Raw genomic sequence first — 19742 nt, forward strand, 5'->3', positions numbered from 1 at the left:
TGAGACTGCAGTTCAGAAAAACTCCTCGTGGCACCAGACTCACTATAAAATTGTGAGGGGCAGCACCAAAGAGTGTGGGCAGGGGAGGAGATGGGCTAGGGATGGCCAGTTGTGTGCCCCTAGCATCCCTCATGATTCTGTGATTGTATAAAGGGTGTTGGGATTGGGCCTAAACAGGGATGCTCTTGATTTTGCAGGCATGGGGCTAATCTCAGCCAGGATGCAGAGCTTCTCCTCAAGGGTGTGTCGGAACTGGATATAGTGACCGGCGGGGTGCCCTCCCAACTGCTGGTGCATGGGGTGCTGGCCTTCCCTCTCGGCCTGGACAGCTCCCACCGCTGCTTCCTTGCTGCAGCGCGCTATGGCCGGGGCCGGGTGGTGGTGGCGTCTCATGAGGGCCAGCTGTGTGCCCCAAAGCTGGCAGGGTTCCTGCTCAATACTATAAACTGGTTGGATGCTGGGAGGCAGGGACTGGTTGGGGTTGCTGCCCACCTCAAGGGGCTGTGTTCCCTGCTGTCCCAGGAGGACTGGAAGTACCAGGTATCAGCGCTGACGAGCGACATGAGCGTCTACTGCTGCCCTTCTCACAGCGACCAAGAGGCAGAGAAGATCCAGGCCTTTGTGGCGGAGGGGGGAGGGTTGCTGATTGGGGGGCAGGCCTGGTACTGGTCCTCCCAAAATCAAGGCCAAGCTGCCGTTGCCGGATACCCTGGCAACAAAATCCTCAACCGCTTTGGGATCAGCATCCTGGGCATGAACCTCAAGGCTGATAAATACCCAGCACTGCTACCGGGGGAGCTTCCCCGTCACTACCACTTCCGTCAAGCACTCTCCCTCTTCCAGAGGCATGTGGGGGACAAGGAGGAGGCACTCAGAGCCCCCCTGGCAGACTGGCTGCATAGGCTAGGGCAGGACTGTTCTGCCTTCCTGAGGATCCCAGCTGAAGACTGCCCCGCATACTCCTCACTCCACCGTATCCTGCTCAAAGTGCTGCACAGAGGTGGGATCCCGCAGGTCAGCAAGAAGAACCCAATCAAGAGCAACTCCAAGGAGGCAGCCCTGCTGTGCCTGGCAACACAGCTGTCCCAGACCATGACGGACTGTGCTGTCCTGGTGCAGAAACCCACCGATGGGGTCTGCACACTCCCATCCACCTCTCTTATCACCCTGGAAATTGATGGCACAAATACAGGTGAGAGGAGCGGTCTTTTCACCTTTGCCATGTAGAATCACATGGAAAACGTGTGTGTGTGTGTGTGTCTCTCTCTCTCTCTCACACACACACACCCCTCTGCTGAGATTTCACTTTAACACCAAAACTCATACTTCCCCATGTGCCGTTAACCCACTGGCTATTTCCACCAAACAGATGGGTTGGTCTCAAGCTTGTACATTTGCGTGTGATTGTGGGGCACTACATGTGTGCGCTGGGAGCGGTTCCGTGTTAGAAGTGACAGTGTTGTGGAGTTGCAGTCTGTGAGTATATGATGTAAAGGGTGTGAGTTGTGCTTGCTGTGGGCAGGGCCAGCTCTAGCAATTTCGTCGCCCCAAGCACGGCGGCACTCTGTGGGGGGCGCTCTGCCGCTCGCAGGTCCCACGGCTCCGGTGGACCTCCTGCAGGCGTGCCTGCAGATGCTCCACTGGAACCGCAGGACCAGCGGGCCCTCCGCAGGGAAGCCTGCAGGAGGTCCACCGGAGCCGCCTGCCACCCTTCCGGCAACCGGCAGAGCGCCCCCTGCGGCATGCTGCCACAAGCACGCGCTTGGCCCACTGGGGTCTGGAGCCGGCCCTGGCTGTGGGTGTGAATGGTGGCTTAGTTGGTGATTGCATAGACTTTTCTTTCAGGCTGGAAGTGGAATCTTTATTCACACTGTTGCATACTTACTCGCACAAGTAGTCAAATGACCTTCAATGGAGGAGGCAATCTGGCCCTTAGTAGTTGTGCTGAAATACACTTGTTTAACCTTAACTCCAAGTTAAGGGAGGGTTTCTGCTTGGGCAGTATAAAGAGCTCTGAACTCAGCTGCTTATCACAGTTTTACAGTCTCTGCTGGGCAGCTGATGTTTGCAACTCCCTAGGGTGGCCGTCTAGAAACAAGTCCCACTATAGTGAAATGTCAGGGTACCCATGTGTAAGTTAGGGCTAGGGGAAAAAAGCCCCTTATGCTAAAACTTCTCATGCTTTCAGCCAAGCAGCATGTTGTCAACAGGTTTGGTAAACTCAGGCCAATTCTGAGAGTTCTGAGCAAGAAAAAAATCAGATTCTTTCTTCTTACTCTGGCAACTCAAAACTGCATTACTTTAAGCATGGAAATGGGCAGGGGCCAGGAGTGCTGAGTAAGGCCTAGGTCCTCGAGGTATTTAGATGCCTAACTCCCATTATTTTCACTGGGAATTAGGTGCCTGCATGCCTTTGAAGACCTGAGCCTAAGGGCTCTGTATTCAGACCTCTCTTCTGTGATTTCCTGCAGGTGGGACAGCATGGATGAGTACAGGACTTTACCTACCTGATGGGAACACGGCAATGATAACATTTCCTTGCATGGCGACCAGTGCTGGTCTGCAGGTGATTTCTGCTGGCCTTTATACACTGATACATTTGCGAGGTACCAATATCAGAGAGATGAGTTGCAATGGTTCTCAAGAATCAGGCTGTATTATGGCTAGGATGGCTCCTTTTTCATTCCTTATGTTTTCCTGCCACCTTGTGGCTGTTTCATGCCATTACATTTTTAAAAATTCCTCACAATTTCCTCTGCCCTCTCTTGACTGTTACATGCCTCCCCATTTTGCTTTGTTGGTGCTCTCCACGCTATTTCTGCTTCAATGTAGCTGTGCAGGGAAGCAGGGAAAGGTGGGAAGGAGACTAGGCAGCTTCTGACATTACTGAACAAGGTCCTACCACAGTAAACTGCAGACATCCATGTGTTACCTTACAACAGAGGTAGGCAACCTATGGCACGTGTGCCAAAGGCTGCACGCTAGCTGATTTTCAGTGGCACTCACACTGCCCAGGCCTGGCCACCGATCCGAGGAGCTCTGCATTTTAATTTAATTTTAAATGAAGCTTCTTAAACATTTAAAAAACCTTATTTACTTTACATACAACAATAGTTTAGTTCTATATTATAGACTTATAGAAAGAGACCTTCTAAAAATGTTAAAATGTATTACTGACACGGAAAACCTTAAATTAGAGTGAATAAATGAAGACTCGGCACAGCACTTCTGAAAGGTTGCTGACCCCTGCCTTACAGGATGCTGATGCTGGTGCAATGAGCCCTGGAGACTGAATTTCTCCCTAACCAGGGATGCCAGAGGCAACAGCAAGTCAGCATCTCACCCACACATTGTACTTTCTCCAGTTTGCTTCCTCTTTGCTCTCAAGGGACACCTCTAAGGGTACCGGGGAGTTCAGTCACTGTGGCCCTGTCAACAGGGGCGGCTCCAGGCACCAGCACATCAAGTGCGTGCCTGGGGCCATCAAGCTGTGGGGGGCGGCCTGCTGGTCGCTATGAAGGCAACAGGCAGGCGGCTTTCGGCAGCGCGCCTGCGGGAGGTCTGCCGGTTCTGCGGCTTGGGCGGCAATTCGGCAGCGGGGACTCTGATGACGCGGCACTGGAGGACTTCCTGCAGGCATGCCACCGAATCTGCAGGACCAGTGGGCCACCCGCAGGCATGCCGCCGAAAGCTGCCTGACTGCCGTGCTTGGGGTGGCAAAAAACATAGAGCTACCCCTGCCTGTCAATCCATGGCCCCGATGCTGAGACTTCTCATGAGAGAGGCGTTCCAGCTTAGGTCCTCAAAGGTGCCAAACTCACAGTGAAATCAGTCAAGCCACCTAAATACGTTTGAGGACCCGAGCCTTAGTGCTAGGGCTGTAGATGACTTTGTGAGGGGCACAGCTTCCCTCTTACGAGCTGCACTGAGCTTCATTAACTCTTGCTTCACAAGCAGCAGTCAGACAGCAATTTGGTCACCGCAGGGCTGGATGGCAATCAGTGGCCTGCAGCTATGTGGGCTCTGCCTCAGACAGGCCCTGAGGCAGAGGGGATGGGGCTGCAATCTGGAGCCTGGAGGGCCTGACCCTGCTCTTCCCGCCCTTCTGTTCCCCAGGTGCAGATCGGATGTCACTCTGATGACCTGACCGCTGCGAAGGAGCTGAAACGGGCCCCCATGGTGATACGCAAGTGCCAGGTCAGCTGCCAGAAGCAGTCAGTCTCCTGCCTCTGGGGCGGCCTCATTTACATCGTCGTGCCAGGGGGGAGTCAGCTGGGCAAAGTGCCCATCACTGTGGAAGGGGCAATCCAGGCTCCCTACTTCAGACTGGGTAGGTGTTCATCCTTTGGGGCCTCTCCCCTGAGCCTGTTTCAATGTGCCGCGTGGGGGCACCCGAGCCAAAATGTGCAGTATTAAATATAACCAGAGTCCAAATGGTTAAAATCAGAATTGGCAGAAAAATGACAAACTGGGACTGTTTTCTGTCTTTTTTTTTAAAATCATCTTTTTGCTGAAAACTGTCAACTTTTTACTGACCTTTTGAAAGATTTCCACCAGCCCTTTCCTTATTCCTCCCTCTTTTCCTCTGCTGCCCCTGTGTGGCCATTTCCTGTCACTGCTGCAGAAATCCACAACCGCCCCTTCGATGTGTTTGCTGCATTTCCCATCAGTCTTCTCTTTATTGGTTTATGAAATTTCTTTTTCCTCCATCATTCCAAACAAACCAGCGTGTTGGTATTTGACGCCTGCTGATCTCACTCACTGGAAGAGAAGTCACTTAGAGAAACGTGGACAGTGACTCAGGTGTCCCCTGTGAATCACCTCATATTGATTTGGTTTTACTTTGTTTTTTGGGAGGAGAGGAATGACGTGGGTTTGGGACCCACTTTTCACAAGCTGTGGCCTTGATTTTCCCATAACATGCTTAAACAGCATAACTGTTTGGATGTATAGAGTGGGGACTCATATAAAGATAGGAGATAATTACTAGACAGGAGGCTCAGCAGTGAAATGAGGAAAGATCTAGTGCTTAAGGCAATGAGCTGAGAAGCTGGAGATTTGAGTACTGTCCTTGGCTCTGCCACAGCTTTACTGTGGGCCATGGGCAAGTCACTTAATCTCAGTTCCCCAGGTGGACACTACTGGGGGTACAGTGGTAGTTCCTAGGAATGCTGTGAGGATTAATTTATTAATGCCCATCCAGCATTTAAAAAATGTGAAGTGCTCTATAAATTCCAAATACTATTACTCCTGAGAGCAATTCATGATGAAGTCACACATTTGCAGCCAACACTCAGGGAGTGTAGCTGAGAGGCTGGGGTACATTTAATGTGTTTTCCATGTCCCTACAGGAGAGACCTGTAAATGCCAGTGGCTGGCCAGCATCCGGCACTACCCTGCACCCTGGGCCGAACTAGCTACTGAGAACATTATCCTGACTGTGTCTGCTGACAGCATCCGCCATATAGAGAACCCTGAGCCTCTTCTGACCCTCTGGGACCAGATCATGATGGCTATAGCTGAGTTGGCAGCAGCACCAGCGAAGTTCCCAAGGCCAGAGAGGATTGTAACAGACGTCCAGATCTCAGCTGGTGGGTATATGGCTGCATGGTTCTAGCAGGGTTTCCAAAAGAAGTGGCTTTAGGCAGCAACTTTAATTCATTCAAGGCTTTTTTGTTAAACTGAAACTCCAGATAAATGCAATGAGTCAAATAAACATGTGACCCGCATAGAGCTGAATGTTTCTAGTCCTTCATGGTGCTTCTTTGTGTCCTTAAGGGTGTCCATAGAATCATAGAATCTCAGGTTTGGAAGGGAACTCAGGAGGTCATCTGGTCCAACCCCCTGCTCAAAGCAGGACCAACCCGAACTAAATCATCCCACCCAGGGCTTTGTCAAGCTTGACCTTAAACCTCTAAGGATGGAGATTCCACCACCTTCCTAGGTAACCCATTCCAGTGCTTCACCACTCTCCTACTGAAATAGTTTTTCCCTAATATCCAACCTCAAACTCTCCCACTGAAACTTGAGACCTTTACTCCTTGTTCTGTTATCTGCTACCACTGAGAACAGCCGAGCTCCATTCTCTTTGGAACCCCCCTTCAGGTAGCTGAAGGCTGCTATCAAATCCCCTCCTCACTCTTTTCTTCTTCAGACTAAATAAGCCCAATTCCCTCAGCCTCTCCTTGTAAGTCATGTGCCCCAGCCCCCTAGTCATTTTCATTGCCCTCCGCTGGACTTTCTCCAATTTGTCCACATCCTTTCTGTAGTGGGGGGTCCAAAACTGGACACCGTACTCCAGATGTGGCCTCACCAGTGCCGAATAGAGGGGAAGAATCACTTCCCTCAATCTGCTGGCAATGCTCCTACTAATGCAGCCCAATATGCCATTAGTCTTCTTGGCAACAAGGGCACACTGACTCTTATCTAGCTTCTCATTCACTGTAATCCCCAGGTCCTTTTCTGCAGAACTGTTGCTTAGCCAGTTGGTCCCCAGCCTGTAGCAGTGCATGGGATTCTTCTGTCCTAAGTGAAGGACTCTGCACTTGTCCTTGTTGAACCTCATCAGATTTCTTTTAGCCCAATCCTCCAATTTGTTTAGGTCACTCTGGACCCTATCCCTACCCTCCAGCATATCTACCTCTCCCCCCTGTTTGGTGGCATCTGCCAACTTGCTGAGGGTGCAGTCCATCTTATCATACAGATAATTAATTAAGATGTTGAACAAAACTGGCCCCAGGACCGACCTCTGGGACACTCTGCTTGATAGTGGCTGCCAACTAGACATCGAGCCACTGATCACTATCCATTGAGCCCAACTATCTAGCCAACTTTCTATCCTTCTTATAGTCCATTCATTGAATCCATACTTCTTTAACATGCAGGCAAGAATATTGTGGGAGACCGTATCAAAAGCTTTGCTAAAGTTAAGGAATAACACGTCCACTGCTTTTCCCATATCCACAGAGCAAGTTATCTCATTATGGAAGGCAATTAGGTTGGATAGGCATGACTTGCCCTTGGTGAATCCATGTTGACTGTTCCTGATCACCTTCCTCTCCTCCAAGTGCTTCAAAATGGATTCCTTGAGAACCTGTTCCATGATTTTACAGGGACTGAGGTGAGGCTGACTGGTCTGTAGTTCCCCAAGTTCTCCTTCCCTTTGTTAAAGATGGGCTCTATATTTCCTTTTTCCAATCGTCTGGGATCTCCCCCAGTTGCCACGAGTTTTCGTAGATAACAGCCAATGGCTCTGCAATCACATCAGCCGTCTCCCTTAGCACCCTCAGATGCATTAGATCGGGACCCAGGGACTTGTGTATGTCCAGCTTTTCTGAATAGTTCTTAACCTGTTCTTTCACCACTGAGGGCTGCTCATCTCCTCCCAATATTGTGCTGCCCAGTTCAGCAGTGTGGGAGCTGACCTTGTCTGTGAAGACCAAGGCAAAAAAAGCATTGAGTACTTCAGCTGTTTCCATATCATCTGTCATTAGGTTGCCTCCCCCTTTCCCTGAGGGCCCCACACTTTCCCTGACCACCTTCTTGTTGCTAACATACCTGTAAAAACCCTTCTTGTTACCCTTCACATTCCTTGCTATCTGCAACTCCAGTTGTGTTTTGGCCTTCCTGATTACACCCCTGCATGCTCGAGCAATATTTTTATACTCCTCCCTAGTCATCTGTCCAAGTTTCCACTTCTTGTAAGCTTTCTTTTTGAGTTTAAGCTCACCGAAGATATCGCTGTTAAACCAAGGTGGTCGCCTGCCATATTTGCTATTATTTCTGCACTTCGGGATGGTTTGTTCCTGCGACCTCAATAAGGCTTCTTTAAAATATAACCAGCCCTCCTGGACTCCTTTCCCCCTCATATTAGCCTCCCAGGGGATCCTGCCCATCGGTTCCCTGAGGGAGTCAAAATCTGCTTTTCTGAAGTCCAGGGTCCGTATTCTGCTGCTCTCCTTTCTTCCTTTTGTCAGGATCTTGAACTCGTGGTCACTGCTGCCAAAGTTGCCATCTGCTTCTGCTTCCCCAACCAATTCTTCCCGTTCGTGAGCAGCAGGTCAAGTGGAGCACGGTCCCTAGTTGGTTCCTCCAGCACTTGCACCAGGAAGTTTTCCCCAACACTCTCCAAAAACTTCCTGGGTTGTCTGTGCACTGCTGTATTGCTCTTCCAGCAGATGTCAGAGTGATTGAAGTCCCACATGAAAACCAGGGCCTGAGAACTGGAAACTTCTGTTAGTTGTGCATAGAAAGAATCGTCTACCTCATCCTCCTGGTCTGGTGGTCTATAGCGGACTCCCCCCACAACATCACCCTTGTTGATCTTGCCTCTAAACTTAACCCAAAGACTTTCAAAAGGCTTTTCTCCAGTTTCATACCGGAGCTCTGAGCAATCGTACTGCTCCCTTACATACAGTGCAACTCTTCCATCTTTTCTCCCCAGCCTGTCCTTCCTGAACAGTTTATACCCATCCATGACAGTGCTCCAGTCATGTGAGTTACCCCACCAAGTCTCTGTTATTTCTAATCACATCATAGTTCCTTGACTGTGCCGGGACTTCCAGTTCTTTCTATTTGTTTCCTAGGCTTCTTGCATTCATGTACAGGCACCTAAGATAACTAGCCTATTGCCCTACTTTCTCAGTATGAATCAGGAGGCCTCCCCTGTTGCATCCTCCTTGTGTTTCCTCCTGGTATCCCATTTCCCCACTTACTTCAGGGCTTAGGTCTCCGTCCCCCAGCGAACCTAGTTTAAAGCCCTCCTCACTAGGTTAGCAAGCCTGCCTGTGAAGATGCTCTTCCCTCTCTTCGTTAGGTGGATCTCATATCTTCCTAGCAATCCTTCTTCCTGGAACAACATCCCATGGTTGCTTAATCCAAAGCCCCCTCTCCGACACCAGCTGCACAGCCACACATTCATTTCCACAGTTCGATGGTCCCTACCTGGGCCTGTTCCTTCAACAGGGAGGATGGACGAGAACACGACTTGTACCTCCAACTCCTTTATCCTTCTTCCCAGAGCCACATAGTCTGCAGTGACCCGCTCAAGGTCATTCTTGGCAGTATCATTGGTGCCTACATGGAGAAGTAGGAAGAGGTAGCAGTCTGAGGCTGCATCAGTCTCGGCAGACACTCCGTCACAACCTGAATTCTAGCTCCATTCAAGCAGCACTCTTCTTGAGTTTTCCGGTGTGGAGAGCAGATGGATGACTCTGTTCCCCTTAGGAGGGAGTCCTCAACCACCACCCCCGTCTCCTCCTCTTGGGAGCAGTGGTCATGGAACTTCCATCTCTAGGACAATGCATCCCATGCCTTCCGGTCAATGGGGTCTCCTTCTGATCCCTTCCCTCAGACAACTCTTCCAAATCATTTTCTGTAACAGTACCTGTGCAGAGAGCCTGGAAACCGTTTCTTACCTATATCTGCACTGGGGGTATATGAGTTCTCCCCTCTCTTCTTCTGGAGGTCACATGTTGCCAATTTTCTTCCCCGTTCTGCACTGCCCTCTCTGATTGTTCAGCATGCTGTGCCTGTAGTACCAAATGCTGACTCCTATCCAGAAAGTCTTCATTTTCTTTGATGCAACGCAGGGCTGATACTTGTGGGTCTGTAGTCCTTTAACCTGGATCTGCTGAGTCAGAGTTCTGTAAACTACACAGATGCATGAAAGTGGAGCTCTACTCTGACAAGTGACTGTGTAAAAACAAACCCTTCTTACTTGGCAGTTCTGCTCCCTGGGCCTGGCCCGACTCAGAGCTGCTGACATGAATGCTCAACTACATAGCTTTTATTACAGTACAGTTTGGAGAGAGCAATCTGGATTCTGTTCCTCCATCTGTCTCAGCAATAGAATTGTTGCTCAAATTTCAGTGATAGGGCCTTGTGGTTACACTTGTGCAAACCTACTGAAAATAAGGTTCAGCGGTGTCACTGAGGGAAGAATTTAAACTGTAGAACCTTTATTGCTGATGATGATAGAAAAGAGGGAAGAAATCCAGCTTGACTCTGAGTCCAGGATGAGTTGCAATATTGGCATCTGGGAAAAAAACAGAGCACGTTTTTACTTGTAAACAGAGCACATCTGATCTAGAGTCACTTAGATGTGAAATATGGAGCCTCAGGAGGCTGTTTTTACTGTGTCACTTTTCAGAGCAGCACTTTGGGTGAAATTCCTTACTGGGCAGAGAGTCAGCACCAGGTCTGTGCTCAAATGCTGAACTCCTGACCCCCTGGTTAAGTCACATGGAAATATTTTGTTGCAAACCTTAGTTTTAACTTGTGTTACCTTGGGCAGCTACGAGTTACAGTGATCACACTCTGTGGACTTAAAATTCCTCAGGTGTTTCTAATGGACTAATGTTTTTGTCTCTTTTTCCGGTCTTGAGCTCTTGCAAAATGTTGCTGGGGGCTGTTGAACAGCTCCTGCGCTCCTCCCAGGAGGTGACACCATGTGAAAGGCGAAGTAATCCCTGAAATGCAGACATAGATAGTGTATGTGGTTTGTGAAGTGCTTCGGGACCCTTCAGGAAGATGCATTTTCCAGGGCACTCGGGAGCTGAACCTGGGTCTCCCTGCTGTGCCACAGCCTTCCTGTGTGACTTTAGGCAAGTCACTGAGACTGCATCTACAGGGTGTGATTGCAGTTCATGCAGACATACCCGAGCTATCGTTCATCTACCTAGTTCAGGTACTGGAGCAGTGTAGCTGCAGCAGCACAGACATTAGCATGGGTTACCTGTGTGAGTAATAATCCAGGCCCAAGGGCTGGCTTGTGCAGCCCGCACTGAAGCCCAGGGTGGTGCAGCCCCACAGCGCCAGTACCTGTGCTAGGTAGATGACAGCTATCTCGGGGGCACTTACACGAATTGCAGCGGCATGCCGTGATTGCAGTGCAGACATACCCTCAACCCCTCTGTGCCTTGGTTCCCATCTGTACAACAGGTATAACAGCTCAGCCTTGCCTCACAAGGGAGTGGTGCGGATAAACCTATTAGCGATGGTGAGGTCCTCAGGTAACTATGGTACCGTGGGCCTTATTCCTCAGCTAGATGAAAGGCCCCATGGAAATGGGTGGGACTTGCTTAGTCATATTTTAATAAAACAGCATCCATAGTGATCAAGTGTTTCATAAGCATGTCGGAGAGTTTGGTGTTGGGGTGAGCACTCCCCATGTCTTCCCTCCAGGCTGGATGCACGCTGGCTACCCCATCATGGGCCACCTGGATTCGGTGAAGGAGATGGTGAATGTGGAACACATGCGAGCCACTGGCCTATGGGGCCCCATCCATGAGCTGGGACACAACCAGCAGCGGGCAGGCTGGGAATTCCCCCCTCACACTACTGAGGCCACCTGCAACCTGTGGTCTGTCTATGTGCATGAGAAGGTGCTGGGGATCCCCAGGGACAGGGCCCACCAGGCTCTCCAGCCACAGTGTCGGAAGCAGAGGGTCACAGGTTATCTGGAGAAAGGGGCTCAGCTGAAGGACTGGAGCATGTGGACTGCGCTGGAGACGTACTTGCAGGTAACTATGGGAGAGGCGGGGTTGGAGATTGGCGTGTTTTCATTGTGGTCAGTGATCTCTTTGGCAGATAAACATCCTCAGGCTGGAGTCTGCAACCCACATAAACATCTGCTCAGGAGCTGGACTTGTCCTAGGTCTATAAAGCAAGCACATGAATGGCTCAGTCTGCCATAGTGTTTCTCCAGGCCCTCTCTCTGCTGCAGGACTTTGGCAGACAGCATCGGCTCCTTTGCCTTGGTGGCAAAGCCCATCTCCCTCCTGGGTAGGAAAACAGGAGCTGTTGCTCTGGTTCTTTGTACGTTAAACTCAATAGGCGGTTACCACCTAAATGCCTTTGACGATCTGGGTCCTAGTTTCTCTGTGCCATCTGTGAAAGAGGGATAACAATTCCGCCCTCCCTCACAGGGGTGCAGTGAGGAGAATACAGACATAACAACTGAGGTGCTCAGTTACTAAGGTAGTGGGGGCCAGGTGAGTACTGTAGATAAGAGTGGGGGAGCTGTAGTACAACTGCTTTCCCCATCTCCCCCACCATCCCTTGAGGGGCCATTGGTTGGACTGATGGGGAGCAGTGCTGGCAGGCCCTCCACAGCTGGGCAGTGAAAACAAGCCAGTATTGTTCCTGCCATTAGTCAGCGGAGCCCCTGAGGATCTCCTTGCCTCTCTGCTGAGGTGAAGGAGCCAGGGCCTATGCATAGCATTCCCCATCCGGAAACTGCCTTACTGATCAGAGTTGAGGGCCAACCAGTTGCGTGTCCTTTCTCTGACAGTGGCCTCACCAGATGCTAAACCCTAAAGCCCTCCCCCATCATTTAGTATTATTTGTATAGTGCCCTGGAGTTGCCTTACATATATATGATAAGACCAGTCTGGGCCCCAAAGACCTTACAATCTAAATAGATACCACATGGACCGAAGAGAAGAGAAGAGGATATGACACACTTTCTATATGATCCCAGTGTCACCTCTAATTTAACTTAACTTTGCTCATTAACCCTAATCCCCAGCCCACGCCCAGCCCCACTTTGCTTTGAACTAATTCCTCAGTTATTTTTATTTTTAAAAACAACCCCCTGAATTCCCATTCCAGGCCAAAGTATGCCCCACATACAATCTCCTGTCCCTCCCCCCACCCCCTCCGCCCAGCCTTTGTACCACCTTCCTCTCCCGACAGTCCTCTCCTTCCCTCTGTGCAAATCACCCTCCGCTGCACATATTAGCAGCTGTCAGCAGAGGGCTACAGGGCAGTTCCTGGGGCTAAGAAGCCAGGTTGCTGCTGCTAGCAATGCAGCTTGTGTCTCTGGGCTATTACATAATCATGTGCATATGGGAGATGTTTCTTCCTGTCCTTAGGCATGTTGTCTTATGCCCTGAACCATGAGGATTTGTTACTCTCATAGGTTTTCCCCCGTCTAATGTATCTTCAGGTAACATTTTAAAATGAGACTGTCTGTCTACCACTGAGGAACAATGAATGTCTGTGAAGTGAGAGGCACAAAGGTTAAATTTAGATCAGTGAAGAGTTCCGTCTCCATATTCATGAGGTGGTCATTACTATTGCAGATTGCATCATGAGGCTTTGCCTGAGGTGGGATCAAACACAGTGTCTCATATACTTGGGGACCAAGATTGTGTTTTTAACACTCCTTCTCCTTGCCCCTCAGCTGCAGGAGGGCTTTGGCTGGGAACCCTTCATCCTCCTCTTCTCTGATTACCAGAAAATGTCCAACATCCCCAAGGACAACCCCTCCAAGATGAACCTGTGGGCTGAGAAGTTCTCTCGGCAGGTGAACAAGAATCTGGCTCCTTTCTTTCTGGCCTGGGGCTGGCCTATCAAGGAAGACGTCTCCTTGGAACTGGCTACTCTACCAAACTGGGAGGAGAACCCAATGAAGCTATACAGACCTGGGAAGAAATAAAGTCTGGGCACTTTGTCTCCAGAACTAATCCAATAGCTACTTACCTTTCCTTTAAGCTGTATCAGACTTTGCACTGGTCTAGCAGGTATACTTGGTGCTGCCTCAGCGCAGGGGCCTGGTTTAGATAATCAATCAAGGTCTCTTCCAGCCTGACGTTTCTATGATCGTGCCAACACACAGTCTGATTCTGATTTTATATACATAACCTCTGTCCTTCACTGGACAGTGGGATATGGACTTACTATTCCCCTATCTTTGCCCTGAATTCCATAGCTTGTTGCTCTCTGTGTGAAATCCCCACCCGCCCCATGCAGAGGGTCAGCAAAGGTCTATGTGACACCCAAATTCCATGTAAACCGTGTTTTGAGGACTTAAGTAGTGCATAGGCTTGGTGCTGACCCTCTGCCTAGGGGGGAATTTCATCCCTGCTGGTTTACTTCCTGCCGAACCTGTCTCTCCATGCAGATGGGTGGACTAGTCACGAGGTTATCTCAGGGATTACACAAAAGAGATCCATATCCTTATTGCTAACAATGGCAAAGACAATATTGGTTTCTTCTAGTTTATTGTTTTAATGTAGGTAACGCTAGACCTTCAATATACATTTCATTGGTCTTAGTTCTTATTAAGATTTAATCTCTCTAATACTGGATAAGGTTCCACACCCACAGTCTTAAAACCAAGTGATCTCATACTGCATTTATCCAATTGCCATTTAGCTGAGATTTCAAATACTGGTGCTTTCTTTCAGTTGTGCATTGCTGATCTTCATTTTTCTTCTATCTCAGATGTATTCCTGATTTTCTGGGATACCATCTGTGAAAATGCATTGGCTTAGACTTCTGCATCATATTCCAAAGATACGTTCCATTCTTTTTTTCCCATATTGATTTGAGATATTCTTCCAGTAGACCATTGTCCCTCATTCTCCAGGCAGAAGTTCAGCACAGGTGTGGACAACACTTAAATCCCACTTTGACCCTGTTTTGAAGGCTCAAAATACAGTTTACATGGTGCTTAGATTTTTGTGCTGGCCTTATATAGACGGTGAATTTCACCCTTGGTGAGTGTATAAGCAGAGGACAAGATATGAATGGATATAAAAGAGTTGCTCAAAATCCTGTCCATTTTATTATAGGACTGTCTTGCTTAAGAGGTGGGATTATTTATTTTTACTCACCAAAAATGGACTTAAAAATCCAAAAAAGAGCAGGGCCACATATGGCAAATTACACCAGCTGAGGGTCTGACCTGAAATGCTTGGAGACCTACATTAATGAAATCCAAATGTAAACTAACCAATCTCATTTTACCAAAAGAGAGAGATCTGTTCTTTAGCCAATATATGCTATACTGTGAAATGGGGGCTAAATCAGAGTCCTTTTGGCACATCAAGGAGTCGAATTCAGATGTTCAAAGATGCTTTGCCAAGTGCTCCAAGTGCAAGCTTGGGCCTCCGGTGTGAAAGCAGGGAGCCCAGTCGGTGACTGCAGCAACAAAAGAAGAAACTGTTGTGTAGCGACAGATCTCAAAATAATAAATGAACATTTTATAGCTATTGTGAAACACTAGTTTAGGGAGCAGGATCGAAACAATTCAATGCACTGTCCAGAAAAAGTTTGTGACACTGTTGAGAATAGCCCTTTAAGGAATTGAAGTGGAAAAAGTAAAATTGAGCTGTAGGCTCCATTAACTTCAGACTAAATAAAGCCAGTGACTAAAGAATTGACCCTTCCAATAACCTTTGAGAACCAATGAGTTCAATTGTGAGCTGTTCAAATTAAATATAGATTTACTAGCTTCATTCATGCAGTCAGTTTTGACTTTGTTGAAAGATGGGTTGCTAGTGTCTGTTCTTGATCTGTTGTCCCTTGCTCTGAAAAGGCAACAAAGACCCTCCTGATACTGGCAAATCAAAGTTGATTTTATTTCTACAGTATGATTGTGAGACTAGCCAACACACTTGCAGACAGACTACAAAATATATAGGTACAATAATTCTTCAACAACAAACGGTATATGAAACAAAAAATCTTTGAGGCCAACACCACCGGAACGTCTATTAGATTCTTTACTAGCAATTTTTGACAAGAAGAAAATTGCACATAAGCAAGGCTTTTCCTAGCAATTTTTGACAAGAAGCAAATTGCACATAAGCAAGGCTTTTCCCCTTAGTGGTTGTAAAGCATTCAATAGCTTTGAATGAACTACTGTTTTAATAATAAATCCAAGCTCTGTACCATACGCCACAGGTAGCGATGGCCTCAGTTCTTCTCACTCAAGTGAATCTAACTTAAGAAGTACAACGCAAGTTTGCCCCATTTTCCTGTTGATTATTCTAGTCCTTGAACTTCTGGCAAGAACCATAGAAAGGAATCCACCAGTTTAAGGTATGGTGGATTAGAGTGGAAGGAGGGGAAATTATGCTGTCTGCAGATTACATTATCTATATATCATACCACTCTTCAGGTATTTTAATACTTTGTATATGTATATTACATATTTGCAGTTTCTTACCATCCCTAAATCTACATAGTTTATATTGTTATTATGATTTATTATTACTATTATGGGAAAGTGAAATCTGAATAGACCCCTTAAACCAACTTGCCTGTGCAACTGCTGCCCCACCTCCCTACTCCCATTCATCTCTAAGCTCATCAAATGTGCTGTTTACAGCCCCTGTTTGGTGTTTCTCTTCTCCAGTTCCCTCTAGACCCTCTCCAGTCTGACTTCTGGCCCTTGCATGCCACTAAAATTGTGCTCATGAAAGTCCCAAATGACTTTTTACTTGCCAAAGCAGAGATCCAGCATTGCATCCTCATCCCCCTTGAGGAATTAGCTACCTCTGACACTCTTCTTAAAAATTTTATCCTCCCTTGGGTTCTGTGACTCTGTTCCCTCCTGGTTCTCTCTAATTGCTCCTTCAGCATGGCCTTTGGAGTATTCTCATCTGCCCTCCAGCTTTCTGTCCCACAGACCTCTGCCCTTGGTCCCCTTCTCTTCTCCCTCTATACCTTATCTCTGGGTCATCTCATCTGCGAATACAAACTTAACTACCATCTTTGTGCTGATGACACATAGATCTACCTCTCTACTCCAGGCCTGTCTCTCTGACATTTCCTCATGAATCTCTAGCTCTCAGTTCAAGCTCAACATGGTTAAAACAGAGCTCCGGATCTATCCCCAAGTCCTACCCACACCTTCTTTCTCAATCACTGTGAACAACACTATCTGGCCTGTAACTTGGGCATCATTTTCAACTTGATCCTCTCTGTAAGTCCTCACATCCAGGCTATGGCTAAATCTTGCCAATTCTTTCTGCAAAGCATGTCTAAGATATGGTCTTTCCTGGCCATCCACAAATGTCTCCTATTGTCTTGTGTCTCTGTTATGGCGATATCCTCTCTGGCCTGACAAATGCAATCTTGCCCCATTTATCTCCATTCAGAATACTGTCGTCAAACTCATTCCTTAGTCTGTCAGTCTGACCATGTCACCTTCTCTTTGCATCCCTTTCTTGGCTCCTATCACATCAAACAGAAGCCGCTGGTCTTTATTTTCAAGGCCTTTCCTTGCATATCCCAAGGTATATACCTATCATCTCATTTGCTATCAAAATGTCAACTCCCATCTTTGATTGGCCCATGATTCCAGCCTCCCTCGTCCCCTGGTTAAATTTTCAAACAATCACCTTTGTGCTTTCTCCCATGTTGTGGTGTGCTGAGATCACACACTATCATACTGACCAATGCTGTTTCACTGTTGCCTTGTACTCACCCATCGGCTTGTGTGTGCCCATCTGTTGTCTCTTGTCTCATACCTGGGCAGGTCTACATTACAGTGGGGATCAACGCTCTGAGATTGATCCACCGGTGGTCGATTTAGTGGGTCTAGTAAAGAACAACCAAATCGACTGCAGATCGCTGTACAGTTGACCCCTGTATTTTACCCCTAGGGTGACCAAATGTTCCGATTTTGTAGGGACAGTCCCGATATTTGGGGCTTTTTCTTATATAGGCTCCTGTTACCCCCCGTCCCGATTTTTCACACTTGCTGTCTGGTCACCCTATTTCCCCAATGAGAAGGGTAAGATAAGTCAACAGGAGATTTTCTCACTTCAACCCCCAGTGGTGTAGACCCCGCGGTAACTCGACCTAAGGTACGTCGACTCCAGCTACATTATTTACGTAGTTGGAGTTGCGCAGCATAGGTCGACATACTGCTGTAGTGTAGACGTAGTCCCTGGCCCAAAGAGCTTACAATCTAAGGCTTTCTTTTTCTTCTGTGTTTCTACAGCTCTTAGCAAAATGGGGTTTTGGTCCTTGACTAGAACTATGGACTAGGGGGCCTAGGTGCTCTGGTAATATAAATAATGAGCAATAAATAATACACGATAGGGATGAAATGGCCACCCAGTGGCAGCAGAGAGCAAAGGAATGAAAGTGATGTAATTAGATGATTGAACAGGTGCGTTGTGGCTGTGGCTGAAGTTAGGATATTTGCTGAGAGTGAGCTATGGTCTGACGCTATATGACAGGGAAATGAGATACTAGATGGTCCCGTGGTCCTTTCTGGGGTGCAGGCAATGGGATAACAAGCTAGATGAATCAGTGATTTAAACCTGTGTAGCAGACGGCTGGACTAGAGAGGACAGAGGCCTGATTTGGATAAGGAGAGGGAACAATGCCTTGTTCTAGTACACTAGAATCTAGCAGAGCAAGAGCTGGCATGCCAGCGTGGATGGAATAATAATTGACTATAGTATTCCCTAAATGAAACTGTCCTCTGCTAGAGAGAACAAATTATTTCCTTCAGGAAATGCAATTTCTTTGCATGGCATTTTGAGAAATAAAGAATGTTCCTCGGTGTTAATTTAGGGTCACAGTCAGTTTTTCTCTAAGACCGAAGTCAGGAGAGATTCTCCTCTTCGTAATCTCTCTGGATGGAAACAGGTGTAGGTGAGGGGGAAGCGGTGTGATTTCCTGATAGATTCACCTGTTGTAAAATCTTATCACCAGCAACTTTAAATAAGGCCCTTCCACATTTACTGTTTACAAGTTACAGCATCACTTTCAATGACCAGACTTTTAATTAGACCCAGAGAGATTTTTTCAAGATTGCCCTCTAAGCCGTTCACTGCTGCGAAGACACTGGTGTTTAGAACAGCAGTAACCCAGGGCCTACCAAGGTCAATGGAAAGATTCCAGCAGAGCCCGTGAAATAGACTTGAATGGGATCCTCGGAGCTGAAACAATTCAGAGGCAGCCAGTCATGAAGCATGGCACCTCTTTCTTGTTCCCTTGCCCTCTCCTCTCCTCTTTGTCACAGTTTTGTATAATTAATTCTCATCCCGTTACCTTTTGCTTACTGTAGTTAACATCAGCAATTTGTGTTTAACTTTTCAGTTTTCCCCTTTTATTTCCTCATAGTTGTTTATTAAACTCAGTGTCTCCTCTTCAATCAGATAGTCAAAGTCACTGCTCTCTGTGTATGTGTTACTTCTTTATATTGTTTTTATTGCATTCAAGATAAAACAGAAAGAAGATAGTTACATGGGAACTGGAGAGTATTAAGTGTTAGCGAACACAAGTAAAATAAAATCTGTATTAGGGGTCTGTTTTGTTTTTTTTTACTGATTTACTCACCGTGATAAAGGGGCATTGTCAGGCACTATTTAGGTTCTAAATCTAGGATTTCTTAATCAAAAGTATATCATTTATTACAAGTAATGTCAACTTTAATTTCAGCCTTCTTGTTCAAATGCTTTGTGACACTATCTTTAATTACATGATCATATACTATTTTTTCTACAGGCTCTGACCTCATTCAGGACAGGACAGATGCACCAATAAATCTGGCATTTCCTATCTTTACAGTTCTTGACTTTGCTGCCTCAGTAACATTTTAAAAACATCTTTTAGCATTTTTGTATCTCCCCTGTGCCACACACACACATGACAACATAATATCGATGGCAAGAGTACATTTTCTGTAACTGTATTTCTTAAAATTTGAATGACAAGCAATTAAAAGCAAAACAATTAAAGGAAATTTGCAAGGGCTCTCAGAGCTAGATCCATAAAGAGACTTGGGCACCTAAGTGCCCCATTAGGTGAGATCCTCAAAACCCCTGCTTAGCAGCCACCTAACCGTTGGTACCTATGTTTCTGACAGTAGGTGCAAAATTGATTCCTCCTGATGCTACCAAGTTGCTCAGTGCCCTTGTTCGAGCTTAAGCCTGGGTGGGGTTCACAAAGCAGGAGAGTGTTTGTCCCCCGTGATGGGCATTTGCCTGGGA

General features: G+C 47.3%; 1 protein-coding gene across 2 annotated transcripts in view; it reads left to right on the forward strand.

Moving 5' to 3' along the window:
* LOC127056871 (TRPM8 channel-associated factor 2-like) overlaps positions 1 to 19417 on the forward strand; it is a 33387-nt gene extending 13970 nt beyond the window's left edge. Inside the window, exons 3-8 of one of the 2 annotated variants that reach the window (XM_050965210.1) lie at positions 198 to 1192; positions 2472 to 2566; positions 4117 to 4330; positions 5352 to 5591; positions 11185 to 11522; positions 13187 to 19417. In XM_050965210.1, the coding sequence (XP_050821167.1) occupies positions 198 to 1192; positions 2472 to 2566; positions 4117 to 4330; positions 5352 to 5591; positions 11185 to 11522; positions 13187 to 13441 (2137 nt within the window). In that variant the 3' untranslated portion in view covers positions 13442 to 19417. The remainder of the gene's footprint in view (positions 1 to 197; positions 1193 to 2471; positions 2567 to 4116; positions 4331 to 5351; positions 5592 to 11184; positions 11523 to 13186) is intronic. The other variant, XM_050965215.1, reaches the window with a different exon arrangement.
* Positions 19418 to 19742: the final 325 nt, after the last annotated feature.

Source organism: Gopherus flavomarginatus, chromosome 1 (assembly GCF_025201925.1).
Source record: "Gopherus flavomarginatus isolate rGopFla2 chromosome 1, rGopFla2.mat.asm, whole genome shotgun sequence".
In the NCBI taxonomy this organism is placed as follows: domain Eukaryota; kingdom Metazoa; phylum Chordata; order Testudines; family Testudinidae; genus Gopherus; species Gopherus flavomarginatus.